General features: G+C 38.9%; 1 protein-coding gene across 1 annotated transcript in view; it reads left to right on the top strand.

Moving 5' to 3' along the window:
* Positions 1 to 362: 362 nt before the first annotated feature.
* The window catches only part of LOC111862315, a gene marked incomplete at its 3' end in the record, with an annotated part of 152,947 nt that continues 131,633 nt past the window's right edge, over positions 363 to 21,676 (top strand). Inside the window, exon 1 of the mRNA XM_023847600.2 lies at positions 363 to 667. Coding sequence (XP_023703368.1) covers positions 577 to 667 — 91 coding nt within the window. The remainder of the gene's footprint in view (positions 668 to 21,676) is intronic.

Raw genomic sequence — 21,676 nt, 5'->3', positions numbered from 1 at the left:
GAAAATTAATCTCATTACTTTGTTCACACACCTCGTATTATCACCATCCGGTCGACATGATCTAGAACATATGTAGACTAACGTAATAAATAATAATCCTTTTAATTAACCAGTCACTCTTTCTTACATAGTATAAACACTCTCATGAAAGCAAAAGAAAATCAATCATAGTTGTTAACTTGCGGAAAGTTGGTTAAGACTAGCATACGTTAATCACAGTGGGAGGTACGAGAATTTTCCTGCTTGCTTTATTTTGGACACAGGTTGAAGGATAGTTTCATGAGGCAGTGTGGGGGAGAGGTTCCATGGCCGGCCGGGTGTGGCGCTAGTATCAGCGGTGGCGCGGCGACCGTACTTTGCGAGCGGGAATAATGCCAGAGTAGTGTGTGGTGGCGCGCTGGTGCGAGAGGCAAGTGAAGGAGGGTGTGTGTGCCGCATTGGGACGTGCTCCATTTCATGTGTGTGACAAAGTTATAGCTTGATTTTCTTTTTATGTACCACTAAAGAAGAACATACAGTTTTTTGCTGACTCCGGATTATTCTATAGATATATTATTTATTTTATTAAGTGTGAAAATGTTCGTATTCAGAATGTCACAAAGTATTCGGCTCAGCTGTCCCTTTTCAAGCATCATCAGTAGTCTCCTAATCGCAACGATTTTGACTGGTAAGTTCTGAAGTTAACTCACAAGTATAGAGATGTAAATGCCTTAGCACGAAAGTGTCTCCTTGAATAGAGATCTAAGGTTATGACAGAACGAGGTTATGGTACTGCAGATTTCTTTGTATTTCAGATATGTTTAAGATGGTCATGCTATTTATCTACAAATTTTGCTTACGCTACTAAAGCTGAGGCATTAGAAACGTATCTGGGATAAGTAATTTTTAAGAATCCCTTTCGCTTACATACTACCCTCTACTGCATGATATTCTGTAAAGACCAGAAACCATAGGAATTACTACTGGTTCGTGTGTATTGTGCCTGTCAGAGTGCAGGAAGAACACGCAATGATAGCTTGTAAATACTTCGAAAACATATCAAATGAAAATTTCTTTTGATGAACCTAAAGGCAGATGATATTAGGAGAATGTCTGTTACCGCTTACATTAGAATATTTGTTTTCTTGTCCGATATCCCAAAACATAAAAATTAAAATACACAGACTATACTTTTAAGTACAGCTTATTTATAGGCTTGAATCATTGTTTCTAAGACTAAGAGGAAAACGTAGATCGAAAGTACGTGAGAACAATGTAATGAGAATATTTGGACCTAAGATGGAGGAAGTGACTGGAGATTCGAGGAAATTGTGTATTGAGGGGCTTCATAATTTTAAGTCTTTGCTAAATGTTCTTCATATGGTAAAATCAGGGAGAACTGGCGGATTGCGTAGAAGTCAGAAATACCCCAGTATAATTGTTTGAAAACCTGAAGGGATGAGACCTCTTAGGAGACCTAGGAGTAGATGGGAGTATATTAATAAAACTGATCATGAATAAAATTATTAGACAGGTGTGGAGAGTATTCATTTTGCTTAGGACAGGAGGCAGACACTACTGAATTTCATTAAAGGTTGATCATTTCTTGAGTAACTGAGCGACTGTTAGTATCTCAAGAAGAAATCTGCTCAGTTGTGTTAGTTAATTAGTTAGTCAGTCACAGATACATGCATTAGGTTATATAATAGGAATTATTTAAACATATAATAGTTACAATGAAATATTAGTTTTAGTTTATTTAATTATCCTGCTAGTAACTCAGACAATAGGGCATTGGGTTATTCAGTGATAATGGGAAATACATTAGAAATAATGTGGAAATAAACGGTAATGGCCTCATTTCAGGCAATATCGCGGCATTTTACGGGAGGGACTAAAGAAAATCACAAAAAAACTCAAGATTAGTCTGTGTCATGGTATAAACTAATTAAGAGGCGAGAATGAGTGAAGACCTCAGTTGTTCTACAATGCATATTTACCAAAAATTGGAACATGTTTCGTTATGAACACTTTTACCTACAGCTTGTTGAGGAGGAGTTTGGTAAACGGTCAGAACGATTCATATGAAACCATTTTCATCCAACTTTTTATAACACGTATAAATATTTCCTCATGTTTTCTTCAGCTATGGAGGAACATGCACATCTATTATTTTAAGTAAAAATGTGTTAAAATACTATTTAAATATGAAATCGTTCAAATACACTTCTTCACTTGATCTACTGAAAATCTCCTAGATTTACTGGATATAATAAAGTGAAATCCGGATGTATTCTTTGATAATCCAAAAGTGACGGTGACATGCGAGCCATATGATTCTTTAGCAGTAACAAGGTAAACTTTTACCAGCCTCACAGTCCGAAGGGAGCATATGAAGAACTGAAACTTCAGATAGATAAATTATTCGGTTATTTTCACATTTGTGATTATAAATATGGCAAAGCATACGTACAGAATTACTTAACCGACTTCAATACCTCAATATAAATATCAGTTTCTTAGCAAGAAAGTATAAGAAATAATATCTCATCACGTACCTGACACAAAGAGTTATCACCATACAATTTCTTTGGGATTCGTATCAACAAATACAGAAGGAGTCTTGCACCATATCGTAGAATCCCATGTAAGTTTCAAATTTCGAAATAAAATTTTGGAATATCTCTGAAGATTTTGAGCCTATGGATTCTGACTGCGAATGTGCAGCTACGAAATGTATACTGCGTCATATATTTTTCGCATCCAGTACTTTTTATACTAATTCATGATTTTCATTCCCCTTTCCATAGAAAAATGTATAGTCTCCTGCTGGTGCGATGCCACCTCCATCCCATCTGACCTCCTGTACTCCCGCTAAATCTAACTTATATTTTAAGATTTCTTCTGCCACTGCCCTGAGCGAACCTGCCCTATACAAACTTCGAACATTCCAAGTGCCAAATCTCATATCCATTTTCAGTAGCTTAGGTCGTTTATCCAGGGAATCCGTCCAGGTCCGAGGCTTTGTGTTCGTTTTCATAACATGATTATTTTTTACGGTGAGGAATATCAAGGCGTAGGTGGGTGGACAATAATAAAATATATCTTAGAGAGATAGGATGGGATGCTATTGATTGGATTGATCTGGCTCAGGATAGGGACCAGTGGATGGCTCTTGTGAACACGGTAATGAACCTTCGGGTTCCATAAAATGCTGGGAAATTCTTGAGTAGCTGCAGAATTGGCGGCTCCTCCAGAAGGGCTCAGCTCCGTGAGTAAGTTAGTAAGTAAGCAAGAAAGTGTTTTTACACTGATTATTTTATATATTTCCCTAAGACAGTGAGGGTTAATTAAACAAAGTACCTTTATAAAATCCAGTTATTCTTCGAGGCAAAGATTTTCTTGCTGCCACAGAATCTGTATTGATTACATTTCATTCGTTTATCAATGGCTCTTCTTCAGTTTCATAATCTTCTTTACACAGACGGTAGGGCTCCTTGGACGAGAGATCAGCCCGTCGCAGGGCAGTTATCTACACACAGGATAACACAAACAGAATAAAAGCACACACAGACATCCATGTCTTGAGTGGGATTCGAACAAAATCCCGGCGTTCATGCCTTATAGGCGCGGCCGCCGTGATTATTGCATACAAGGACATTAAATATTCAATTCGGGAGACTTTAATTATTGTGTTTTAAATTTACGATCTGGTTTCCATAAACAAGTATGCGGAAGAAGTGTATATTACAAAAAGAAGAAATAAATGTCCCATTCTTCCTTCCGCCTGGAGTAATTTCCTTGCACTGCGATTTGCCTCGCCTTATGACGGTTTAGACAAGTATACTACATAGGTGTCCTTGGTTTCCCTTAGGCTTTCCGAGTGACTGCTGTCGCTTAAAACAAGTCGTAGACACTTCCTCCACACGCCCAAGTGACCACAGGCACAATAATATTAGTCGTTTTCTAATTGCCTTTGGGACATTACAACATTCTGTCCCATCAGCCCTATGATGTTATGTGTATTTTTGTTATTGCTAGTGGGCTGGGACTAAGTCCCTTCTACTGCGGCCATTTCTGGCCTTTTGTACCAGCCCCAGATGATAGATGACGGTGATTGTGAATCAATTGGTGGAATGAAGATTGGCAGGGGAAACCGAAGTACTCGGAGAAAACCTGCCCCAGCTCCACTTTGTCCACCACAAATCCCACTTGACCAGACCTGGGATAGAACCCGGGCCGCCGCTGTGGGAAGCTAGCGACTAATCGCTTGAGCTATGGCGCGGCCTGCTGTTATCTGTAAGCAAGAGATTAGCTCATAGTGGGCCTCAGACCATGCCAGGAGATACATTTGTTTCCAGTATATACTTCACAGTAATCTCACTAAGGGAAGCTACGTTGTATATTAAGCTGCAAAATGTCTTTAAGTAATCCAGGAATTAATAAGTAATAACTTTAATAGTTTTTAATACATATTCAGTATTTTCAGTACATTTAATAAGAAGTCAAATACGTGTATAATATATTTTTAATATATCCTAGTTATGTTTCATGTATTTTTATGCGCTTAATTTCAATATTCATATTTAACTTGAGGCACAATTCTGTAACATAGGAATTGACACATTGCACCAAATATGGATCCATGTTAGCAGTTCAGTGGCCCTAGGCGTGTTCTTGTATCACTGCCTGGTAATGGTCCTATGAGACCGAAATTTGTAGCAGAAAATGAATATTCAATTGTAAAATAGTGAGTGATTAAAGTTGCGTTGTTGTGCCGACGGCTAACTAACTGTACGTTTGGGACACGCAGCAGGACGCGCAATAGCAATAGTTGTAGCATACATTATGTTTATACAGTGACTTAGAGATCTGTATTGAATTACCTAAACTTCTCACACTGTATGTTTTCTGCTATGGCTAAGATCCATAATATTGATAACTTCAACATCACTGATGATGGGATCACACACAGGATGTATTCGAGATTATTGTACTTCAAGTATTCCATATAGCGTTACGATTATGAACGATACTGCTGGATAAGCGCGTTAAAATTCAAATGGAAATAATTCCTTTCTTATTTGCGACATTCATCCTCTTTCTTCCTCTTCTCTCATCTCTTCATACTTTTATCTCTACTTCTCATTTCTCTGTTAAAACAGTAAACTAAATCGAATCTTTATCTTCACAAAGGCACAGTTTGTACAGAATTTCCACCCATGTAAGCACGCTAAAATTACTGTGTGATATGACATAGGGCTATATATACTCATAAATTATCAAATAACTTCTGTAGATATAAGCAGTCTCGTATATATAGATCGCGCGGTAGCATAGTTAATTGATGCACTATGCCACAGGCCAGAAGGACGCGGGTTGATTGTCGATGAGGTCATTGGGTTTTAAATTGGCCTAATCCTTCCAGCCGCACCATGGCTCTGGGGTCGACTCAGCCTCTAAGAGAAATGAGTATCGAGAATCTTCTTAGTTGCAAAGGGCGGCAGGCTCGTAAGGCTGACAACCTCACCGCCATCTGTGAGCCGGTTGTCTGGAAAATGTGAGAGCCTCGACGTCTCACAACCCTATGGGCCTCCACGGTCTGTGACAGGGCTAACTTTAACTTTCGTTTATACCTTACGCCCATATGTACGCCCGTATACAGAAATAAAATGTTTCACCACCGTTTTGCAATTATTGATCAGTGACTGTAAAATTATTTTCTTGGAGATTTTTCGACTAATCTGTTTCTTAACACGGAATTCCTCGGTAAAACGAGTATTAGTTTGTGGCCGGAATGTAAAAATTCCGAGTTTTGGCTACAGATCTGATTTCACTGTTTTATATTATCTTTTACATCAAGATTTTTCAGACTGAATAAGAAACAAGAAACCTAGATCTCATCAAAATGTATGGGATGATTTTATAAAAGGAGTAGAATAAAACAGTATCATCCTCATGGGATATAACGCTGTGTAGTCCGTTGAAAGTTAACCGAAGTTTCGGAGGAATATGTCGCCTCCATCTTCAAGACTGAAGAATAAATTAAGCAACAAACCAGCGTGAAATCAGGTGGCAAGTCGCCCTGCTTGCCATATATTTTCATGCTGGTTTCTTGATCGGCTAATTCTTCGACGTCGAAGATGGAAGTGATATGTTCATCCGAAACGTCGGTTGACTTTCAACGGGCTACACAACGTTATATCCCAGAAGATTGGACTGTTCATAACAACCGCAGTGAGAGTCACAGATCCCTCAGAGTAGAAGGAATATTATGTATGTCTTCCTCAGCATTCACATCACTTCTCGAAGTCAAGAAGTGGCTTTCCTGTGGAACTGGAGAGGCCTGAACAGGTTACTTTGAGTAATCTGGGATGAGACGAAAAAGAGGATCTGAAGGAAATGTTTAATTCTTCATCCTACCACATGAAACATTGTCCTTAATTAAACATGGCGCGAGAGATTGGAATGTGTGTCATATCAAATTCACGTTTTAATACACCATTCGTTCAGTGAAAAATCAACAAGTCGAGGTTCTCACAGCGGCGGCTATGAAGAGTTTTATCTTCTTTGATGTAAAGCCATGTAGTCCTTTGAAAGTCAACTGACGTTTCGGCGGAACATGTCGCTGCCTTTTTCAGGGGCGAATAATAAGAGAGCTCTACCTACTACGTACTTCAGGTAAGTTTCTTGGTTGGTTTAGTACTCGATCTTGAAATTGGAGGCGTCATGTTCGTCCGAATCGTTGGTTGTCTTTCAACGGACTACACTGCTTTATATCCCAGAGGATAACTCTTCAATCAACAACCTGCTGTTACTCTAGCTTAGATGTTTGACTGCTTATGGAAAAAACTGAGTATGCGAAAAAGATAAAACCATTCATTCACAGCGTTTGTATATTTTACGTTAAAAATAATAGAACAACTGACGTTCGAACGTATGGTGATGGTAGAAACAGTAAAACTGAGGAACGCTGTTTTTTATGAACTTGTGAAGTTGTGGCCAGTAGACCGAGAGGAAATAATCCACGCGGAACTGTTTTGTCGACGGCAGCAGAAAGAAGTCCAGCTGTAAAATTCTTGGGGTCCATCTGCCACGCAACATCCGGGCTAACGGACACATAGGTGAGGACATAGGGGTGCAGTTCACAGTATTTCCGTTTCCGGTTTAAGCCGGCGTATCGGTTAGATATCATGAGCTAACACAACAGCTTATATGAACCATGTGGTGTGGTATTGATGATGGCGTGTGGTGATGATATTGTGTTTCGTTTCCTCTTCGTCTGAAACTTCTTTCCTTCTCCGTCTGACGAAGATATAGCCGTTGTTTGCTTAACCCCCCTCCCTTCCTCAACTGCTATACCACGCCGGACAAAACTTCACACTGTTCTGTTACGATCGATCAGTGTTCCATCATGCGCTCTGGTAGGGAACGCTGTTTGTTTTCAGGGCCTAAGGCAAAGTGTATCTCTAATTTAAGGTTGGGCCAATGCACTAATTATGAACATTTACTTACTACGAAAGAGTGTCATATGCCAGCCTCATAAATTAAAAACGTAAAAATTTGTCTCCGTCAAGATAAAAAGCGTTCATTCCAGGATAAGTCCCATGGATAAAAAGGTTTAAATTTAGATTCTTCAGGCTATGGATTGAAGTCGGCTCCACTGTTTCTGTAATAAATAGAAATAAATTACGAACAATTAAGAAAATAAATTAAACTGTGCTTTTTAAATTATAAATGGATAGAATCTGTAGAGTAAAAAAGTAAATACTCGTAGTAGAATTGCACAAGCGACGAGTCAAGCTTTCGGCAAGGAATTTAAAAATTAACCGTTATTATGATAACGAAAATTTTCCGCTGGTTTCGAAAATTTTATCACTGAAATTTCTGCTAGTCCATATCTTCGCAACATATCACTGTGTACATTTCATCATGTCAGTCTCCTCATTATTCAAACGTATTCATGTAAAAGCGCTTTTATGGGCTACAGGTACCGTAAAAATAACCACTAAAAGCCAAGAGCTCCGATAAACGACCCCTTTAATTATAATGAATTTTATAAATTATGTTACTAGGAATCCAAGCCGGGATATCACAGTCGGTATTGCGACTGGCTACTGATTTGACGACCGAGGGGTTGGAGTTCGAGCCCCGGTAAAGTAAAGAATTTTCTTCGCAGCGTCCAGACCCACTTTTGAGCCCACCCCGCCTCCTATCCAATGGGGACGAAGAAGCCTTTCCCTTGGGTAAAACGGACGGGGCGTCAAGCTGGACATTCACTACCAAATAGTGCCGAGGTCAATAAAATGTGAATCTATACATCCACTGTGCCATAAGTCTTCATTACGTAGTGTTTAATTAGTTAAGTACAGGGATAACTTTACCTTTATGTTATCAGGACTGCCCAAATAAATAAGTTGGATATACAGATTGGGACTTAAAATTTAGATATATAGAACAAATTACAGTCCGTTAAAGCAAATGAAATCGATTCAGAATATTCCAGCATATCTGGGAAATGAGACTTTCATGCGGTCCTCCCTGGGATACATTAGAAATCCTTTACAAAACAAAAATGGGTAAACAGATGAGCACAATTGGAAAATTTTATAATTTTAGTAAACTGAGCAACCATATGCACGATATATTTTCAAACATAACCGTTCTAATGTATGATTATATCCTGAAGTTCTTAGCTACAAAAGTACCTAGGCTGAATTTTAGCCCACATTCTGCATTCCTGTAGTTCCAGCAGTCATAGGGCAGATAGGAAGACCATAGTTCGCAGCTTAAAAGATAGGAATTCCGTATTGAACGCTTCATATAAATACTAAATAGCATCATTCACCACAGAATTAATCAAAATTAATAAAAAGGATATTCGCCATTTACATATAGGTTCACATTCCCCAAGTGTCCACAATAGATGAAAATAAAAAAAAAATCGTTAATATGACTAAGGACTCGCAAAACCCTGCGCATAAGAGATAACGGCATGAATTGAAAAATATAATCCCATTCCCACATTAAAAAAGAGAAACGCTTGCCAATGTGAAAGAATTAATCGAGAAACATGCTGGGGACTTTCTAATCATAATAATACGAGTAATAATAATAATAATAATGACCATAATCATAATAGTAATATCCATATTTTAATATATATTTATTTCAGCATAAGAACGAATGAGTCTCTACTGTTTCTACATTTGGTACAGTGACTTAAACATATTGTGGCATATACACCCGTCCTGAGTGGTGACTCTGTAAACAGCGACCGTTTCTGGGCAACGGCTGTTAAACACCCTTTTCTAGGCAGCAGATACTTAATAATGCAACACTTGGACTACAACAAGGGAAACTAGGTGTTACTACGTGGTCCGTGCCGAGATGTTATAAGCAAGGGATCTAGCTGGATAGTTCAATTCTGTGCGGCAGGCTGTGAAGAGAGGGCGTGAGTGCGTGAAGCTGAAAAATCTAAACTGTTAGAAGCCATTGCCAGGGAAGGGCTGGTGAAGGCACAACAGGCTTGGAAAAGGCTTAACGGTTGGTGTGGTGGGTGATTAGTGGTGGCGCTGTAATTACTTGTAGTCCCGAGTGGTGTGTATTTGTGGTCAATAAATCCATTCGCTAATCAAAACCCCGTCTATAATCCTCCATACTACCTGACAATATTAATATTATTTGTAATTATTTTTAACCTCGGTGATGTATATATGTATATATATATATATATACACCAGTACTTTTCAATTTTATTGTTTTGATATACGATACTATTCATTCATTCTTTCATCCACCACAGCCCTTTGTTGGGCCCTGGCCTCTTCTTCTGTTTCGTTATCTATTTTACACAGACGGTAGGACTCCTTGGACGAGTGTTCAGCCCGTACACGTTACTGTTTACACCTACATGCTTAAGTAAATCTGTAGTGCATAGGAATTAAGGTTCTCACAGTGATGGTTATGAAGAGTACTGTGTTCCGAGATATAAGGCCCATTGGTTCGCTACCTGCTCCATGATGATTTCTTATCTGGCTTTTTCTTAAACCTTAAATATGGAGAGCAACAGGTCCGTCCGAAACGCCGGCTGACGTTCTACGAACCATACGGTGTTATATTCCTTCAAATTCTTTAGTACAATATTATCAATTGTGTGCAGGTTCAGGGCTGATTCAGCTTCAAACATAAAATAAAAGTAAAATAATGCGTTTTACTAAATTACACTCCTTTATTTTTTAGTTCCTGTTTGTATAAATTTAGGTACAATTACCAGTATGATAATTTAGTTGCTGAAAAGCGTAATGGGACTCACTATATCTTAAAGGAATAAAGTTTGTTTAACGGTATACAGGGATCTTGTGTAGGTTAACACTAATGTTTCCATATAATTTCATCAGTTAGAATTTGTCCCATATAACTTATTACCTTCAGTTTTGCAAATTTTCAGGTGTTTGTCTTCATGCCAAACTTGACGATCATGTTTGATGTTTGATATTTATGTTTGTGCTGCTTCAATTTTTTAAGTTTGCACGGTCATCATGTTTTCATTACTGGTGTCAGAAAGCTAAGAGGAATAAAATATTATGACTGTCGCATTGGTTTTTATGAAAAAATATGTCAGTATTTTACAAAATTGTTGAATCAAGGAATACACACACATACATACAGAGGTCTCTTACGGCTTTCCAAAAATGGCTGCCTTTCTCTTGAAACCTCAGCCAAAAGTCAGTACTTTCAATTAAATTGAGCACGGTTAATTTTTCTTCTCTCTCCTTTCGCTCCCACTATGGAGCATACGGCTGATTTCTCAGTTTCATGACAATTTTACAGACGGTAGGACTCCTTGGACGGGTGATCAGCTCGTAGCAATGCCTCTACCTAAACACAGGACAACACAAACGCAGAATAATCGCATCCACACACACACAAACATTTACGCTTTGTGTGGGATTCGAACCCATGATCCAGGCTTCCAAGGAAGCGAAGACATGCCAAAGACCGCTCTGTTACCGTGACCGGCACTGTCCATCTTGAGGAACTCATATTCCTTCATTTGGTCAAGGCATCCCTCGCCTTCCACTGAACCCTAGCACACACTGCCAGGTTTACAACATCCTGCAAGTGAGCCCTGTGACATCAACTCTTTAAAGTTCAGTGATCCCTCCATGTATCATTTGCTTTAACATTAAGAAACTCTTCATTTTGGTCACGGAGATTATTTCTGGTAAATTGTAAAGGGTTCTGACGATGGTGATTATACTAAGAATTACTGGACTTTCGGACTTTGTCCATCGTCCGGTATTCTAGAAACCAGAAAATACAACGTTTCGGAAAATTGATCTGTTTCCGTCCTCGGGTGAAGGGGGAAGACACCTACTCAATCCAGTGAATGAGGTTATATCTTCCTAAGGGACCCAACAGAATGGGCGCCTTCCCTCTGAGTGCACTTCCGGTTTCATGTGATCGTCTCAATAAACAGCGATTAGTTCCCTAAACAATATTAACCAATTAGTTTGTATAATGAAGATCCAGTGTGTTTTCTGTGTGGTACTAAGTGATTTTTTTAATAATATTTAGATTAACTTCAGATTCAAAACATTAACCCACACCCACAAATATTATTCAGTACTAAAATGTTCAATCCCAATATAAATTTGAATCTGAGATATTCAGAAGTGATGCTAGGAGTTGGATGCTGCTTCGGATTTCTCGGTTGTAAGATGAAGTAAACATGTTTAGTTTCTCTGTGTTACTAATGAGGCTCTATACACTCGAGAGCATGCCTCCATAGTCTTGGTTGTTACCAATGTGAAGCATTTCTCAACTGATTACCGTTACGCAACGCTGAACTTGAACGAGTGAAATATACTGCAAGCCATTTGGCACAACGTGAAATTGTACACTGACCTAGACGTTTGGTGTAGAACTGGATACAAAGGTCGAAACTTTCAAAATAATTAATTTAAATTCCTTCTCTGCCTGATCAAGAAATAATGGTAACTCAGCTCGTGGGACAGAATTCTTCAGAACACAACAGTCGCTTACCTAACCCATAAATTTTCCACGTTTTATTGAAATCGAAACTCCATTACTATGTTCACAAACATCTGAATGTGTCGTATTTTGAAATGGAAAAATACAATTTAGAGCAGACTTACACTACATTTATATTTTATTTTATTTATTTTTGCCGGCTCCTCCAGAAGGGCTCAGCTCCATGAATAAGTAATTAAGTAAGTATGATTAACTTTATTTTTATCTTCACATCAAACCGAACGCGTTAATGAACCTTCGGATTCCATAATATGCTGGAAATTTCTTGTGTGACTGAGAAACTTTCGGGTTTCTGAGAGGAATCCGCTCCATGGAGTCTTCCCATTCCCGCTTGGATTTCCCAGGTGGCCTCACCCAAGATTTTGCAAACTTACTTATCTAATTCTCCTTGAGTTTTTTAACTAAATAATACGAGTGGTTGGCAGATACTACAAATTATGCAGCTTTTTCCAGCCCCTTGATATTTCTCTGGAACCGACTCTGTATGTAAACTGTTAACCCCTTCCGTGGCAGGTGAGAGATATACCCACCAATAATTCTGGTCCGAATGTGTTTGATGTTTACGAATATCATCAAGAGAAATACTAATATATCTTACAGTATTTTCCAAATATAAATTAAGTGTTGCTTTTCAGGAGTATTGAATTGTATGTTATCATGAAAATATATTAAAAATGAAGGGTATAGCACGGAAAGGATTACTAAAGTAGTAACAAATCGCTGTAGCAAGTCCTCACTTCTGTACACTTGGCCTCATTAGCCAGCTTAAACGAAGACACACACACACCCAACATTACAACGCTCGCAACCAAAAAGGAAGAACACATCACAAGACACAGTACACAATAAATATAGAAAAAACGACTCCAATAGTCGAAGAACCATACAATACGCGAGTTTGAATTAAGACGCATAAGATGAATAATCTTAACAAGTTTTAGTGTATACAAATTTTATTGTAGTTGGTGAATAATGTACATTTTCATAATTTTATGAAAGACACATGATGGCAAGCAATGCAATAGCATAGCGTAAATAAAGCACCTGAGGATGGCACAATGTTGCCGAAACGTGTAGTGAAGTGACATGTGAAACTGGGTGCACTACAAGACGGTCATTACATATATAACATGGATGAGAATCAGTGCAACAGGACGCTAAAATACAACAGAGTCATCACAACACCGGGAATTTCATGTTATTTTTTTTGTGGAAAGTTTTTCAGAAAATTGAGATATATTTCGCTGAGCTTGGAGAGGAGAAGTAGGAAGGAATATACGAGGAGTCCTGCGCAGGCTTGCACATTATTTTGCAATAGGCCGTGGCCGTTTTATATGTTTTTGAACCTTCCTAAGTAGATATAAATAAAGGTCCCCTTGTACGAGTAGGCCTATGTATGATTTGATATTACGTAAATTTTACAGCAGGTAGATGTTAGTAAATAAAACTTAAACACTTGTATATTCTGGCTAACGGAAGCTTACTAATACGATCGGGAACTGTATATTGGTTCACTTTTAATGCACCCAGATTCGTTGCAGGAACTCATACTAAGATAAACTGACTTCATATTTGAATAAAGTTATTTTTTAAATTTATTTTACAAGTTATATTCCCCCCTACCTCTTCTGAGGAATATGGCGATTCCATTAGAAATCCCCAGTTTCCTGCATTGACAGAAATGTGAAATAGGAAGTCGCACATCTAGGCTAGTTCCTTGTCACTAAAATGGCAGCGACAGTAAGTCGTCAAATTGCATTCTTTATTGTGTTGTAAGATAGAAGAGCTCCTCAGAGCACTTATTTACCGAGTAGGTGTACGTTGTTAGCTTACAGGCATTTGTTTGCGAATCTGCAGTCAAATATCTCCACCCTCTGCAATTCGTTGTCCTCCGTCTATAGTACCGTTTTCCTGCTCGTGGTAGATCTATTACTCCCGCTCTCCCCTTCCTATCTGCACATTAGCATGAGCCTCTGCCCTCAAGGGCTTGGCGCCCTTGTCACGTCAACCAGACCCTACACTCCACACTAACGCGATTGAATAATAGCTTCTGCGATGTTTGACCGTAATCTACAGAGCTACTGCGTGCGGTCCCTCTATTATAACATATTGTCACGTGTATCAATGACTAAAGACGGGGTTCGGATTGGTAATTGGATTTATTAACAACCTACAGGCCGTAACTACAAATAATGATAACTCTCTTACTGATTTACACAATTTACAGTCACTCCACTCTATTCTTCTCGATCTATTTCCACTAGTCTTCACTATTCGTTTCCTGGAACCGGATTTATAACACAAGAACTATGGAAGTATCACTAAATTATATACTCCCAATACCACTGCACTATAGCACATATACAATTTTAAATCACACTTTAAATCTTCACGGGCTAACTTTCTGTATTATTCTGTACTCCTCCAGCTTACTGCAGTCCTCTTCTTTGCGTGCTTCTCCTGCTACTACTCATTCCTAACTGCCTTGAACGAATTCTGTCAGTGTTACTTATATAGCCGCGGAACGGGCATGGACCTACAATAAACATGTCACGTGATCGCTATCAAGCCAGTCTATTGGCGCATCGATCGGCTCTACAGAAAAAACAGCTTCCTCTATTGTTTCGTGTTGGGCCGTGTTTATAGAACTGTTGTCCGACAACGCGTTGACAAAATCCATTACAATATGTGCAAAGAGGGATTTAAAAAGTTACCAGTTTGAGACATTTTTGCAGTGACATCTGTGTTCATATGTAACTACTGAAGCTGAGCATTGCTGTTAACGATCTTAGCAAGCCAAAGAAGATCCAAACTTCTTCCAGACTCGAGATTGCTGGTTTTCTGGACTTCGTCCATCGTAGGTGTTCCTTGATCGTTTGGATACAGCGCCGACCCATGCCGGCCGACTGCGGGTGGAGGGGAGTGTTGCGCGTCTTGCTCACTCCCAGTCGTTGCAAAATTTGCGGCTTCAGATGAGATTCGAAGCTACGACCGTGCTCACTATGTAGCTCCCGTGGCATTCCGAAGTGACAGAAGAAGTTTGTAACCAGCGCTTCCGCTACTGTCGAAGTCTCTTGATTGGGAATGGCATAAGATTCCTTCCAATTCGTAAAATAATCCATAGCGATTGTTCGCTCCGTGAGAATGACCCTGCTACATCGATGGCTACCATTTCGAGTGGGGCCCCGACACTGTACTGATACATCTGGTCCCGATTCCTAGCTCGGGGGCCGCGACCTGCTGCGCAGGTGTCACACTTCTCAACATCGTTTCTTGCCTGGATCCAGTAATACTTTTGCCGGACCCCGTTGCTTTTATATGTAGGGCTGCAGTGGGCGATATCTTTCCATCTGGGCATCTTATTTTTCTACAAATTATGAATGTACTTTTATGTGACTATATTCTATCTCTTTCCCATTCGTCTACCTCTTCTCCTAAGCATCCTGTCTCAAACACTTTCAATATACGTTTCTCAAGCAGTTGGAACAGAATGATGTGTTCTAAGTTATGACACTTTTAGCATATAGTTTTGAAGGTTACGGGCATACCAGTGTACTGTGTAGTGTTCATCTCTGCATAACACTGTTTTTACAAAATGAATTAACATGAATATCCACAATCTGTGCATCGTTTTAGGGCCCACTTTGAGGTTTTAATTATCTTCTTCCCAACCTTTGCCTGTTATATGATCACTCTATATCTTTACTGCCTTATTTACATGTCATAGGCATATATCGAATAATGAAATTAATATAACCTCGTTTTCATAACGATATCTGGCTGATTGCTCATTAGCATGGAGTGCGGATAAGGATATGCTTCTAATCCTCTGAAGCAGAATATATAGACAGAGAGGGAAAGATGTGAAACTAGCAAAGGAGTAGGCGAAAACGAAAAGTCGTATAAGAAGAGAGACACTTTATTGTGGAGAAGATGGAAGGAAGAGAGAGAACAGAAGATTCCCAGGCTTCCCCTCCGCCTTCTGATGCAAATAATATGAAAGGGAATTTTCGCTGAGAATAATAATCATCTAAACAATACTTAAAGCTTAAGTTTCAACTTCAAAGTACACAGAATGCGTCACAATTTGAGAGATTAACCGGTTAATACTCTTTAGCGAAATAATCCATCTTTATTGTGAGAATCAGATCAAGCATACAAGAGTTATTTGCTGTTAAAGTAGATATTTCATACAGAAGCCACTTAGATTTAAAGAGTTAATATAATTGAATGTACAAATTATATTCTAATTTGAATTCCCTCTAAGTAGAAAAAACCTTTTTTTTTCGGATGCCTGGCTAATTACACTCAGTTTAGATGAAACACGTTTATGCAGAACAAGAATAAATGTGTATGAAATAGTAAGAAAAGAGAATGCATTTAATACCGAAGTATTATGAAAGAATTCCTTCGCATTCCAAAGTTAGTAAACTTCTTATATACTCGTAATGTAACAAACATAATTGCTAACTGATGAGATACGAGTTTGGTGTTGGATTAGACTGATGGACTGCAATGTCTTGATGTCTACACTATCTACCAAGAATTCTGTTGTATATTCATAACAGTTATTCGATAATAGAACGGTGGAATTAATAAAAAAAAAGCTAACGACTATATTGGCTCATTGCTGACTCGCCTTGCTTGTAATCAGTTGACTCCTGATTCGAGTCTGAGTTGACATACCGTGCACTGTTAAAGTGTTTGTCGATTTTCTCACTGATTTCAGAAGTGGTCCAGAATAGCAGACATACTTTGAAGTAGGCCATGGTCATTGATTCTCATACCAATTTTTGTTCACCTACAGCAACATCCTCCCATTTTTTGGGCGTAATTAACATGGAGCAGCTCTAAGGCGGTTCAGCTTTTGGTTTCTTTAAGCTTCTGAGATTTGTTGAATCTAAATTCGGATAAAACTGATTTATTCTTTGTTTCTTTAAGGGCACTTTCCACCTGCATTAGTTATGTAATGTGGAATAGTAGACAGATATATCAGTGATAAATTGGATTGTCCGGAATATATATCCGCTCTTCCTTCCTACCAAATGGTTTAGAAATAAGATTTTCAGATCTGTAAATTGGAAGAAGCCAGAGGGTATAATTTCTTTAAAGATAAAATAATATGATTAAAAATAATTAATTGTCTTTGTCCATGTGCAATCTTCGCTACTAGACTCTCTTTAAGTGTGTCAGGATTAAATTTAATGTTCTTCGTTGTTATGTGAGTCGTAATTTTGAAAGCAGAAGCAAATTATGCAGAAGTTTCGGTATGCTACTAGTGTAAATCCACATCATATTTCATAAGATTTCATTCTGTTTTCCCTTAGTTATTACGATCTACAGAATAGTGAACGTCTTTGTGTAGTTTCCATTTTGGTGTTTTATAAGTGTCTCTCTTCGAAGTTCGCAGTGTTATTGAAACTTCCGAAGAAGTATGGATATCAGAGCAGTGACGGTTTTAAGTTTCATTAAAATTAGCCATATACTTCCTCTTCTCGTGGTAGGAAATTGCACTAGACACTCCATACTCACGATAATTATAATTTTATATCTTTCTCATCACATGCACTCATCTCCCCGATAAGCGGCGGTCGCTCGGTCGGTATAGTTCGCTTGCGGACTAAAACCACGGAGTTTGTCCTATGCGAGACGTTGAGAAAATAAAGTAGGCATATTTACAATTATGTGAAAACGTTAATTTAAGTGTGAATTAATGTTAACTATAGACTTACTTACTTTAACCGTTCCTCTTATGCCTCTATAGTGTCGAAGTTGTTTTTTTCATTTTGTTCATTTTACCGACGGTAGGACTCTTTGGACGAGTGATCACCTCGTCACCAGGCCTCTGCCTAAACACAGGGCAACACAAACAGAATACACATGTACACATACCAAACATCCATGCCATCCATGCCTTGCGTGGGATTCGAACCCACGATCCCGGCTTCTGAGCGAGAGAAAACAGTGCGTGCCTTAGACCGCTCGTCTACTGTGACCGGCCTGAAACTACAGAGACGAATCGAATTATTATACGTCGCAGTTGAGTATTAATCTTGAACATAAAGCTGCGAAGCTCAGCTACTTTAACATACAGCTGTAACATCTAACTTCGGAGATGATTACTCCGAAACTGCAACAGGAACTTAGCGTAACATGGTTTCTGCTCCAATCTTTTGCGTTCCAACAGAGCAGAACTGAATGCAAAGGAGATTACAAACTATCGTTGAAGTCTTGGAGAGGTGCGTGTTGTGCAGTGACGGTTAGAAGGATGTCTTGAATGTTTCATTCGCTGCCCATGCCTACAGTAGACTCCCAGTAACGCATTGCGGAGAACCGTGTACAATCCAGGTCAAATTTTCATCTGTACGAAAGACGATACCTCTTGTTTCACCAGTTGGAAATTTGTCTTCTGTGTACAGATTTCTCTGCATTCAAATCTCGGCCCTATATATTTGTCAGCCTCTACAAGCAAAAAATTCTTAAGCCATAAAATAGGCCACGGTAGCATTGTTCCACAACTTCCTTGTATATTCATGAATAACAACCCCCTCACTGTAACACTCGAAGTTCTTAAAGCGGTCGTTATGAATAAAATCATCTTGTGTGTGACGTCTTGTAATCTGGTAGAAATTTACCGATGTTCGTCTAAAAATAATCAAAACACCTTAAACATGCAATAAAACAGGAATGGTGAAGATTAGTTTTCATTACTTTAAAAATGCATTTGTTTAAATTGGGCCTTTTTTATTTTTGTGGCTGTGAAATATTGTAACGGATTTAATCAACTGTTTGCCAGGCAGCAACTTCGTAAACACGGCCCAACACGCAGCAGCAGAGCAAGTTGTGTTTTCCGTGTCCGCGGTGATGTCACAACAGTGGATAGAGACCACATGCTGTATTTTCTGTAGATCCAACCGACGCGCCAATAAACTGGCTGGATAGCGAACATGTGATATATGTTTACTGTAGGTTCATGTCCGTTCCGTTGCAATATAAGGGAGTGACAGAATTCGTTCAAGGCAGTTATCGAATTACGAGTCAGTTCGTAAACTGAAGGAGTGAGACAAGAATGATTTTTAGTTCAAGTTTCGAGAATGATTGAAGACGAAATAGCAAGAAGGCTTCATAGTGATTTTAAGTGCTAATTTATGTGTTGACATCCATTACTAGGAGACGACCAGTGGAAATTGGGAATCCAAGTGGTGTCCTTCGGTGAACTGGAAATAGTGTAAATCACCGATAGCACACTATTAATTGTAATTGTGAGAACTCGTAACTGAGGTGCTAATAAATCTAATCATCCGAACTAGAACCCGTTATTTTCGTCACGTGTACCACCCTACACGCAAAAATATTAAGGGAGAAGAGAGACTGAAGATGTTTTGAGAACGGGGTGCTGACAAAAATATTTGAAACTAAGGAGGAAGAAGTTCGAAGAGGCTGCAGAAGATTGCATAATTGCAAAATGAGCAACTGCATAAGTAGTGCAGCTCTCCGCTTATCATTATGATGATAAATATAAGGGAGATGAGATTAACAGGGAGCGTAGCACGCATGGGAGAAAAGAGAAATGCATACAGAATTTCATTAGAAAATTTGAAGAGAAAAGACCATTTTAAAACCCAAACTTAGAGGAAATAATAATATTAAAATAGATCTTAAGGAAATAGAATGGAAGGGTTTACACTGAATTCATCTGATTTAGGACGGGGAGCAGGTGCTGAGTCCCGTGAGAACGGTAATAGAACTTAGGTTTCCAAAATATGTTTGATTTTCTTTATTAGCTGAGCAGTATTTTCTTCTCAAGGATTCAAATTCATGGAGTTAATTTTAGATACTTTCTGTTCCTGTTGATAACTTCATATTAACTGTAATGGCTATCACTTCGTGAGCATTGGCAAGAATTATGAGGCAATAACTATTACGAGAGAGATGGTAGTGGTTGTGACCAAATTCAAGGTAATACTTATACTATATCGTCTACTATTATGGATGAAGTTAGAAAAATAACGGTAGCAAGCTTTCATTATATATTGTTGATACGCTAATTAAAGTTTTCACCAAATACCTTCAGGTTTGCTAACATTTGTTTCAATATTACTGCTAATTCATTAATTCATTATTGGAGGGGGTGGGTTTCCCCATGCACCGCGACCAGTTGTTGATCTATTGTACGTCCCCCTTTGATATTCTACCAGTCGCCATACCCTTCCGGTACTGGTGCTCGCTATCAGCCCCGTTCAGCCAGCGAGTTCGGCCCCTCTACTGGCAGTGGTACCTCGATACTTCCCCATCTACCGGAGGCATTGTAAACTACTTGGGTGGGAAACTTTTTACCTAATTTTGCTCATAGGTCTCCTAAATCTCGTAAATCTATGACACGGGACCCACGGCTTAAAGTCCCTCCCGGAGGACTTGTTCCCTGAATTTTTCCGCCCTTAAAAATTCCACGACCTCCGCCGGGTTTGAACCCGCGTACCTTGAGTCATGAGGTGGGAACGTTACCCCTAAACTACGGAGGCCGCTTTTACTGTTAATTAGTTGGAATTTTATTTAAACTTAATAAAGTTGGTAAGGAGAAGATTAATTGCGCTAACTTTTAAACTAGGCTCTGCGGTGGGCCTTCGATGAATCGGAGTTCAGGAAAGAAGGAAAGCAAGTAAAGATAATTAACAAAACAGGGATAAATTAAAGAGATAATTGAAATAAACTCCCAAATGAGAATTCTTTTTACAGCTAGATAGAAATTATTATCTTCCCAAGAACTATCCCTGAAGAATAAATATATTCTACACTTAAAAAGAGATGAACAAAAATCCATAATGAATGAAACAAAAATTCACGGGAGAGACAAGATTTTCTGTTTTCCACAGCCTCCAGACAAGTGTTGGGTTTCACCCAGCCTCTTATACAATGGATATCGTAGTCTTACCATGGATAAAGCGGCCGGGTATGAGAAAAGCCACAATTTCCATTTAGCGTCAAGGTTAAGAATGCGTGGAGCTATACTTCCTCTCTTTCATTCGTCTTAATGGCGTGATAATTAATTAATCTCCATAGTGAACATGAAGTTTCAACATTACTAATATCATCATACACTGCTGCCAGTCATGCCTGTTCATCTCTCTAAGTTCAGCTGTGGTCCCGGTGACTAGCTGTACCAAGTGAGGGTTTTCTCATTTTCCTCGGCCTCCACAGACAGTCATTGGTGATGACACCTCAGATTAGACCATAGTCTCCTCCATTGACATACGTCATTTACAGTTATCCCACTATTGACTTTGTCGGCATTTAGTAAAGTGTCATTTGATGAACGAAGCAATAACTGCTTTTCCTCGGCAGACTGAGTAGTGTTGCAGTGTGCTCTCCGAAACTCTTGCAGTAATGACACATGCTGCTAGTCGCCATTTGTGATGGGGAGTCTTACGTGATCTCTCTTCATGACTGAACGGCCGTAAGTGGCTGCAAGGCGTCAAACTGAGATACACAAATCATTGGAGGCGGTCGTAAACTGTTTAATGAAACCGAAATCACTTTTACGCAATTTCTCCACTAGATTGGTCCATATATCAACGTTCTCTCACTTACACCTAATCAAGCTGGGTCCTGGACAGTATTATTATTACAAATTCCATATAAT

This window comes from Cryptotermes secundus, unplaced genomic scaffold, assembly GCF_002891405.2.
Source record: "Cryptotermes secundus unplaced genomic scaffold, Csec_1.0 scaffold319, whole genome shotgun sequence".
Taxonomy (NCBI): Eukaryota; Metazoa; Arthropoda; class Insecta; order Blattodea; family Kalotermitidae; genus Cryptotermes; species Cryptotermes secundus.
Note: the sequence above shows the minus strand (reverse complement) of the source record. Positions and strands in the feature narration are given on the sequence as shown.